We start from the raw sequence: 10417 nt of genomic DNA, 5'->3' as shown, positions 1-10417 counted from the left end.
ACTACCCTAAACATCTGAGCGGATACATGCAAGACAAATCCTGTAAAACTTATATATACTAGTAATTAATATAAATAGAAATTGACAAGCCTGAAATGAAGTGTAGCAAGTGAAAACAACAATGTAAAGTATTACCATTCCTCTCAACTCTAATCATTTACATTGCATTTTAAGGCTATTCATGATCATAAGTTATCTTTAACTAAAATTTGTGATTTATAGAGAAAAAAAAAAAGTTATCACATGTGAGATCTTGTTAGGTGTATTTCAATGTGTACTTAATAGAAATGCAGTATTTAGTTTTTTTAAAATGGCATAATTAAATATAATTTTAATTAAAGTTATGCATTGATAAACGTGATATAAGAAATGTGTCGTCTAATTTGGAATAATGGGGGAAGTAATAAGTGCGTAGAACATGTGTTTGAGCAATTGGCAGAATCGTGACTTTGTCAGTGCTTCCCCGTTTTAGAATAACTGCTACACTTTACTCTGTCGTTGTTCATTTCAGAATAATAGATACTTTTTTTTAAAGAATAATAGATACTTTAGGGAGCACCATGGCATACTTATTTATTTCACTTTTAGATATCCCACTTTTTAGTAAAATAAGTCAAACTATAGACATCTGATTGTGTCTCCCCAAAAATCAAACCCCATGATGAGTACCTTTCACGTCTTTGATTATCGAGTTAGGCAAAGAGTAGAAGAGTCTCGTGAATTTTCCTTTAGCTTTAACCATTTTTAACCTTACCTAAAATGTTTAAAATCAAATTAAAATCATTTATTTCGTGTTCCTAAAATCATTCATTTCATGAAAAAACGTCCAAAATAGTTTATTTTAGTCCATAATATTGGTCCAATAATAGTATAGTTGGATGGGGATTGAAAAGATCTTTCCAACGATATATTATAAGCCCAAATCCGACTTATAACAAAGAAGTTATTGCCAAAATACTAAACCGAGCCTTACCAACGAGTCTACGACCGAGCCTTACCTATGAGTCTACGACCCAATGATCATGTGGAGGGTTCGTTAACCTTAACCTCATTCCTAAATCAATTAGGATTTATTATAAGCTTCTAGAATCCCCTAGAATGTTATTTTCGATCCTAAATCCCTTAGGATTTGTTATTAGCTTCTAGAATCTTTTAGAAAGTATAATTTATCCTATTTTCGAAAAAATAAAGGCTCAAGAGTTTTACATCGGATAAAGCATTTGTTTTTCAATGAATTTAATCTGGTCAAGGTAGAATACGTACGGGAATTTAATTAACCCAATTTGTGCCACAGAATCGCCACATCGCGACAAGGATGTCGCGCCGCAATGAGCCTGTCGCTCCGTGGCAAAGGTGGGGCGCCGTGATAGATTATGTTTTATTTTGAGTCAGAATCTGACTCTTTTCTAATCTTCAACCATCTTTTTCCCTCTAAAATAGAGGTCGTAGTACCCCGTTTTCATTCACCAACAATCATCATCTCTTCTCCCTCTCTAAGCTAAAGCTTATTGTTCTTCTCTCTCTTTCTTGATTTCTAGCTTAGCCTTATCCTAAACACATTCCGACACATTCAAACACACATCCTCGATACCTTTCCTAATAAAACATCATACGTGCTTCACGAGCCTCGAATACTCCTAGCCAAACTCTTAGTTGTCTTCGACCTTGATGTGAAAGGTTGATAGTTCCGAGGGTTTGGTCCCTAATCTATATTTCAATTCCTATTTGATTATTTATTTTATTTAATCTTTCTTGAATTTTACTAACGTGTGTATTGTTTTGATAAAAAGAGATACGAGGCATCAAAGTGAGTAATCTGATCGCTTAATTAATCCTTTGATATGGAAATCATGCTTAGAATCTTATGCTAATTCCTAGTACTATGTTAGGACATTGATTTTGATTCCTAGTATCATGTTAGGATGTTGATGTTGATTCCTAGTATCATGTTTAGGATGCTTTTAATATTTCTAATATCATGTTTTAGTATCATATTTAGGATAAAGCTTTGATCATTATTATTACTGACATGCTTGGATTTGTTATTAGTCTGTTTGATATCATGCCTAGATCTTGCTAATCATGTTTTAATGATTTTGAATATGATGATAATTGTTGTGTCAATTACACATTTGCTTGATTATTCATTATTTATTATTGCTTAATTGATCAAACCCCTTCTTGCAGGATTAAAGAAAATTGGTATTTGGAATCACGCCTAATAAGATAATTAATAATTTGATTTAAGCTAATATGATTTTAATTCAAGTGATCCCCAATAATAAATATATTTGTGCATTAATAATCAACCAACGTAGATTAAATATGCTAAGGATTAATTTGATAAATGTATGTTGATTGAAAAGCGCACGTGAATATCATAAGAATTAAGTAGAGGCCGATTTATGGCAGGTTTAATCTCTTTTAGGTTGGATTCGTACCATCATCTTCGAATATCCAGTCATGGTTCCGGACCGCTATGGAGTTAGCGATCTCCGTGATCGTGAATGGAGTGTAACCTTTATACCCGTGAACGACTTACAAGTTCCTAAAACTTGTAAGCAACTCTTTTATCTCTAGCTTCCTTCCCCTTGGACGCCTCCATGCTTAAAAGCATGATTACAGTAGGGCTCAAAGTTTATATTTCAAATATTTCCTACACAAACCCTTTAAATTTATTTTACATTCATTTTTTGTGATCACCGTCTATCATTTTCTTAGACTAAAATGTCCAAAAGAGCTTGTTAACTATTTCAAAATGAAGTAAGTAGTATGAAACCCCTCATTCAGTGCTTTAGAGACAACCTGGATGTTATGTTGAACAAAGTGCCAACATTAACAACTTTTTAAAAATTAAATACATTCTTTATTTTCTATTGATTTTTTTTTTTTTGTCAATAATTACCAATTAAAGCACGATTTTTAAAAACAACTACCTATTAATTTTTTTTTTTAAAAAAAAGAACTACCACAAAGTTGTAAAAAGTTTAAGTAGCACTACCACTCTAACAATTTTGGCTAGAATCTCCACTTTTTACCACTTTTCACCTTTATGAAGAGTAATTTAGTAAATTTAGATGGTTATTTTATGAGGTAAAGGTAAAAACTGGAACCTACATACATGACGAATATTCAGTTAGAATTATTAGAGTGGTAGTGCTAGCTACTTAAACTTTTTATAACTTTAAGGTAGTTGATTTTGAAAAAAAAATAGGTATTTAATTCAAAACATGCACTTTAATTGGTAGTTCTTGACAAAATTTCCTTTGCTATTAAATGCAATAAACAATCTTGGCACGCTTTTAAGAAATTGACTAGTATTTGGGCCTGGTCAATGCCTCGGGTTATTACATGGGGTTGTTCATAACTTTCTCAAAAGAAATTTATTATTCTTATTGTCATTCACTACTTATTAATAGTTTACATTTAAAAACTAACATAATGTGTGACATAGCTTGGTCGTAAGACACTTAGTTTTACAATTAAAGTTTGCATGTTCGAATCTCATAGGTGACCTTTTTATTATTATAAATTGACAGCATTTATTTCACATGCAATGGACAACATATAGAGAAGAGCACGCACCATGTACACTTTGTTTGGAATGCCTTTTAATATATAGTATATATTAGGATGGATAAACGAGCGACTTTATCTAAATAAGTTGAACATTGAGATTAGAGAAGGGTTAGGCACTAGGCGTATAAATTCGTTTGAATAAAATGAACATTTAAAAAGCTTAATCTCTTTCATAAGTGTGTCCTAAAAAGGAATATTGCATTAACATTAAAGAAAATAAAGAAATTATTAGTTTTTTTTAGGTTAATTTTTAAATTACCACCCAAAAATGTATCCATTTTCAAAATAACCACCCGTTAAATTTTTATTTTTATTTTACCACCCCTTAAATTCAAAAAGTACTCAGATTACCACCCATTTCAAAATTCCGGTGGATTTCTCTTATGTGGGCCCCACCTAACAACTCTTAGTGGTAACAAGAAGAAGATGATCAGTAGTAGTGGCAATTTAGATAACAAGCTCTTGGTTTTTTTTTACTTGTTTTCTTTTGGTTTTATATTAGGTTGTTTTGTACTTAATAAATTGGTTTAAAGGGGAGGTGGAGTGAAGACATGGTTGATTGCAATTTAGCCGTTACTAGCCATTGGGTAGATCCACATGCCAGAAATCCACCAAAATTTTGCAATGGGTGGTAATCTGAGTAGTTTTTCCCTACGTTATAAAAAGTATAAAATTACTCTTAGGAATAGTGTGCTACCAATTATACCCTAAAAAATATGTACAAAATTGTGTACAAAAATATATATTTACTTTTACCCTCATTAATATGTTTACTCTCATTAATATATTTAATTGGGTTTTTTTTCATTAAACATACCATCAATTAATACAAAGTTTTTTTTAACAAAAACTTGTAATGCCTTTTTTTTTAAATAAAAAAATTATAATGTTTTGTACTTCATATGTTATTATTGTTATTTAAAAAGGAAAAAAATGTGTATGTACGAAGACTTTGTTTATTACCACGAGATGATTTATTTTTACTCCTTTGTGGTTGCTCTTCTTATTTACAATTTTGTTGTCCTTTAATTATTACAAATATTGTTAAGGTTTATTAGCTTTTTAATTGTACATTATTTAATGGCACGCACATAAACAACGTGGAATTTAAATGACATTCATATTAAATAATGATATTTGAGGAGATGTTATCAAGAGGTATAAATAACTTTAAAATCCTAAAATCGAAGGAAATTGATGATAGAAAAAAAAATGTATTACATATGGAGAGAATTTAAGAGGAAAAATATAACTAAGTAGTTATTGTTTTAGTATTAGATATAGATATAGATATTATATGGTCGTAGAACACTGAACTTACATTATTAAGTTTTTAGCTACAACGAACAAATCACATATTATTACTCCGTATGACCAAGCTCACAAAAAATTCGTTTGAAGAAAAAATACGTTAAGTATTATTGAATCATGCAAATCAATTAAGAGTTCTAAACTAGCTTAAGATATGAAGGGATGTAAATCAATTAAATATACAAGAGCTAACTCTTTCGTGCGCATCGTGCGCGTAGGATACCCTAGTTAATTTAAAAGGTGGTAAAATAAAATAAAAAATTAAATGGGCGGTTATTTTAAAAATGGATACATTTTTGGGTGGTAATTTAAACATTTTCCTTTTTTTTTTATCATAGAAAATACTTTCATTCAAAAATTAAATGTTTATCAATTAAAGAGATTTAAGATAGTTAATTTTTTATTTACTCATTAAATATTTACTAACTTTTAAAAAAAATCATATTAGGATATAATCAAATTGATCTTACCCATTTTTAAGTATAAATATCTTCCTTGCATGTTAAGAATCTTTAATTTCCTAAAAAAAAATATTGTTTTATTTTTATTTCCTTAACTGTCACAAGCCCACATGCCTCACATGCATTGTCATCATCTTTGACCAATACATAAGACCAAGGAATTTTTATTTATTGCCTTATATCGTGACCATTTACCCGTTTGATTATAAATACTCTCACCTACTCTCCAATTTAACGATACCCTTATCACAAACAACCATATTCATACAACAAAAATCCATGGAAATGGAGAAAATGTACTTGTACCCATCTCTTTTTGCAATAATAATCTTCCTTTACAAAATCCTATGGCCCTCTAAAGAAAAGGACAAGAACCTCCCACCAAGTCCACCATCAATTCCTATATGGGGCCACCTACACCTACTCAAACCCCCTTTCCACAAAATACTCTTAACCTTCTCAGAACGTTACGGTCCAATCTTCTCCTTGCGTTTGGGTTTTCAGCCCCTTTTGGTTGTCTCTTCTCTATCGGCCGTCGAGGAATGCCTCAATAGAAACGACATTGTATTTGCTGACCGACCTAAGTTCATTGTGGGTGAAGTTTTAGGATACAACTCTTCGATCCTTATATGGTCTCCATATGGGGACCATTGGAGGAATCTCCGACGTATTGGGGTCTTAACAATGTTTTCTGTTCGTAAGCTTAATGAAGCAAGCCCCACCCGAAAAGCTGAGATCCATAACATGATCTTAGATCTTCTAACCGAGTCCGAGGGTGGGACCCGAAAAGTGAACTTAAATAAAATATTTAATAAGGTAGCGCACAACTTTGTGATGTGGGTAGTAAATGGGAAGCCATGGGATAACATGGATTTGACACCTCCTAGTTCTGTGACAATGTGTGATTTCTTTCCCATTTTGAGGTGGGTAGGTTTTGGGGGGATAGAGAAGAATTTGAAAAAGCTTTGGAAGAAGAGAGATGAGTATTTACAAAATTTGCTTGATGAGTGTAGAGAAAGTATTAGAAGAGGATCATCTTGTGGTGAAGAAGTTGTGACAAAAAATTTAATTGAACAATTGCTAGACTTGCAGGAAGCGGAACCTGATTGCTACACAGATGAATTTATCAAAAGCTTCATTTTGGTAAGATTACTCCCTTTGCCTATAGCAATAAAGCTTTGTTAATTCCTCAAAAATTTTATTAATTGTGATAATTTAGCTTTGATACATGTAATTATATATAAAAAATTCATAATTAAGATTCAATAAAAATGCTAAAGGTTGCAATATGTGATTGATAAAAATAAAAAGTTGTCACAAATTGTATGTGGAAAGTGATGTGGCAAATAGAAATAATAAAGTGGCAATTAAGAAAATGAAAATAATTAATATAATTATATGATTCCTTAGAAACTAGAAACTCTTTAAGACAGAAGAATTATTTTAAGATGAAAAAAGATAAGAAAAGATTTTATCCTAATTTGCCTTAATTATTATGGAAAAAATTAGTAAACGCAATATTTATTTGTGAGGAAAATGTTTGACTACTTTGGTCGTTTTTAGTATCCCCATATTATTATTGCTTAATTTATGGTTCATCAATCACCATCATCATAAGTAGAGACGACAATGGCTCATCACAAGAAATAGACATGCTTTAATATAGTGTTGATAATATGAGGGGAAGTGTAAATTTTGTTGAAATATAGACTTCTACATCAACCAATGTAATTATCCCACATTGGTTATTTAAAAAAATGAGTACGATATTTTATAAGACTTAGAAGCTACTTATTTCGATGTCACATGTTTTTGTGATGAACCTTGACCAACAAAGTGAACTTTCTTCTACTAAAAAGTGTGTATCTCATACTACCTCGAGCATTAATATTAAAAATGAAATGTTGTCTTACTAGGAATTAATATGAATTAGGAATTAATAGAATTTCCTTTTATAAATAAATGGAGGGAGTGTTACTTATAAAATCATATGATTATCCATATATATCAGATGCAACTGCTATCCGGATCAGAAACAACAATTCAAACCTTGGAGTGGGCAATGTCAAACCTCATAAACAACCCAAAAATCATCGCAAAAGCAAGGGAAGAAATTGATCTAATCGTAGGCAAAGGAAGACTCGTAAACGAATCTGATGTACCGAAATTGAGCTACATACGTTGGATAATGTATGAGACTTTAAGACTTTTCCCACCTGCACCACTATTATTCCCACATTACTCGTCCAAAGACTGCACTATTGGAGGGTTTTATGTAAAAAAAGGTACTATGCTCTATGTCAATGCTTGGGCGATACAAAGGGACCCTAGCCTATGGGACGAGCCGAATGTGTTTAAGCCAGAGAGATTTGCTTATGAGATCGAGGGGTACAAGTTTTTGCCCTTTGGAATTGGGAGGAGGTCTTGCCCGGGGAGCGCCTTTGCTATTAGGAACATCACTTTGACTTTGGCGACTCTTATCCAATGTTTTGATTGGGAAGCACCTAAGGATGAATTAATAGACTTGACTGTAAAGAGTGGTGTTAATATTGGTCCTAAGGAAAAGCCTTTAGAGGCAATTTGCCACCTTAGGTATTCAATAGTGGATGTCGTTGCGAAACTCAAAGTTAATTAACTATTTTTAGTTGGTTAAGAAAAAAAAAAAAGAAAAAATAATAATTTTAATTGTTAGCTAGTAAAATTAAGGGGATAATTTTCAAGTTTGGATGGATGATCCATTTGCGTTTTATATTTTATGACTTTATTTATAAGTTGTTGTATACCCTTAATTAAATAGCAAGCTAAAACGTTTATTCTACTTACCTTATTACTCTTTATTACTCATTTCTATGTTATTATGTATTGTTTAATAAATTTAATTATATTTTATACGCCAAGGGAAAGGGTTTGGTGTCCTCCTTAAAAGACCATAATAACTATATTGGCTTATAATACAATGTTTAATAAAAAAAAAAAATCTAATCTGCCATCTTCTTTTACAATTTAGTAACTTTCTAAATCAAATATGTGTTTCTTTGTTTAAACATTTCCTATTATAAATTTAACTGAATATGTTTTCCAATCAACTAAATTAAAATTTTCCTTATTAAAACAAGATTATATTCTTCCATGTATGTATAAAAATATTCTTGGGTATAATGTTTATCCTTCTCTTAACTAAGATCATGTGCTCCATTTATTTAATATTCTGTTCTTATTTATTACTTGCTCCATTTTCTTTCTTGAAACCTTTTATGCTAATTTCATATCACTAATAATAAAAAAGACGGATCTTGTAGCCAGGCCACGAGACATTAACACTTGGCATTTTAATTAATTGCTAGGTGTCTCGCCACGTAAGCAATAAATAGGTATTATCGTGACACATATTATGCTGATTAAAGTAAGCAAATTTTGGATAGATTATTTAATTAAAAATATTTATAGAATTTTATTATCATTATATTTATTATATTTCATATATAATAATTAATCATAAATTTTAATAAATATATTACAAATATATTCTATTTCCATCATAAAACTCTTTTTAAAAGTTTCTTGAAAATAAGATCCATTTATAATAAATTTAATTTATTTTTAAAAAATAATAAATAATCTGTGAAAATAAGTTTTGATTAGTAAAAATAAATTTAGTTTGGTAAAAGTAGTTTAAGTTCAATAAATATAATTTATCTATTTACAAAATAATAATAATAATAATAATAAAAAACCTACAAAAAGTACACTATTATATAAATATAAGTGAATATGATGGCATGTGTCTTAATGTCCTACATTATCAAAAAGGATTATATGACTATGTTGACATTCAAGTCAATAAGTTTATCCTAAAATTTTATCATCATTTCTTAAACGAATTCTCCTTTATATTTTCTTCTAAATTTTTTTTGAAACAAAAGGTCTGCATAATTTTTTTTATATAAATATTTTTCTTTTTCGTGTCTATAGATTTTTTTTTAATTTATTTTCATTGTACAATATTTTTTAATTTCGTTACTTATAATTTCAATACATTAAAATTGTGGTTTTTAATTAAATTATACATTATTTTTAAATTTATACGTGTAGTTTTAATTTATTTTGTTTTCGTTTTATGTTTCCGTTTTTATTTAAGAATGCTTTATAATTTTTAAGCTTGATTTTGATATTTATTCTTTACAAAGTTAATTATGAAAAATCTTTGGTTTTTTTAAAATCTTTTTTCTATGATCTAAACGAATTGTGTCGTATTAAATCTCATTTAGCTTTTTTTAAAAGATCTTTTAATATTTTTTTAAATTTTCAAGTTGGAAGATTTGCTATTTGATTTTTTATTTTCAATTCTAAATTTCTTTTTGTAGACACCCATTTGTGTCTCCCCAAAATCAAACCCAGTGATGAGTGCCTTTCACGTCGAATCATAGTTGAATGAAACGAAAGTGTGGAAAGGTCTAGTGTTGCGGAAAGTTTTATTTCTCTTCTCTTCTCTTCTCCCTGTTTTTGAAAACTTTATTTTAAGAAAACAACCAATCCAGTTTGGTTGGTCCATGATATGGGTCCAATAGTGGTGTAGTTGGATGGGGCATGCAAAGACCTTTCCAACGATATATTATAAGCCCAATTCCGATGAATATTGAGGAAGTTATGGCCAATTTACTAAACTGGGCCCGGTTTGAGCTTTAAGTACGGCCTAATGATCTAGGGGAGGGCCTAATATAATTTATCATTCCTAATGCAATTAGGAATGGTTTTAGTCTTCCAGAACATTCTAGAAGGTTCTTTTCATTCCTAATTCAATTAGGATTCTTCAGAGTTTTAATCAAGATCAAATAGCATTTTCGATGGAATTATATTATTTTATCTTCCAGTACAGGAAATTTATCAGATTTTCGAAAACGCGTAGAAAATCAGTTTGGCGTCCAACCCCAGGCCTTGGCGCCTGGAACCAGGATTGGCGCCAAGCGCTAGCCATTGGCGCCTGGCGCTAGCCACTGGTGCTGGCGCCAATGTTGATTTTCGATCTTCAGACTCTGTTTTGTTAAATTATCTTTTTTGGATGATTT

The 10417-nt window shown here is 30.4% G+C and overlaps 1 protein-coding gene across 1 annotated transcript; it reads left to right on the top strand.

Moving 5' to 3' along the window:
• Nucleotides 1-5598: 5598 nt before the first annotated feature.
• On the top strand, nt 5599-8177 carry LOC145630991 (cytochrome P450 81Q32-like). The gene is made up of 2 exons (XM_081683103.1): nt 5599-6494; nt 7363-8177. Exons 1-2 carry the CDS (start codon nt 5631-5633, stop codon nt 7984-7986), a joined length of 1488 nt encoding a protein of 495 aa, XP_081539229.1. The 5' UTR covers nt 5599-5630; the 3' UTR covers nt 7987-8177.
• Nucleotides 8178-10417: the final 2240 nt, after the last annotated feature.

Source organism: Chenopodium album, chromosome 5, assembly GCF_948465745.1.
Source record: "Chenopodium album chromosome 5, dcCheAlbu1.1, whole genome shotgun sequence".
NCBI classification, from domain to species: Eukaryota; Viridiplantae; Streptophyta; class Magnoliopsida; order Caryophyllales; family Amaranthaceae; genus Chenopodium; species Chenopodium album.
Note: the sequence above shows the minus strand (reverse complement) of the source record. Positions and strands in the feature narration are given on the sequence as shown.

Bases quoted from the DNA above. Each gene is read 5' to 3' on its own strand.
- LOC145630991 (XM_081683103.1), top strand. From the start codon at position 5,631: ATGGAAATGGAGAAAATGTACTTGTACCCATCTCTTTTTGCAATAATA. The intron at 6,495-7,362 runs GTAAGATTACTC...CATATATATCAG, and splicing joins TTATCAAAAGCTTCATTTTG to ATGCAACTGCTATCCGGATC.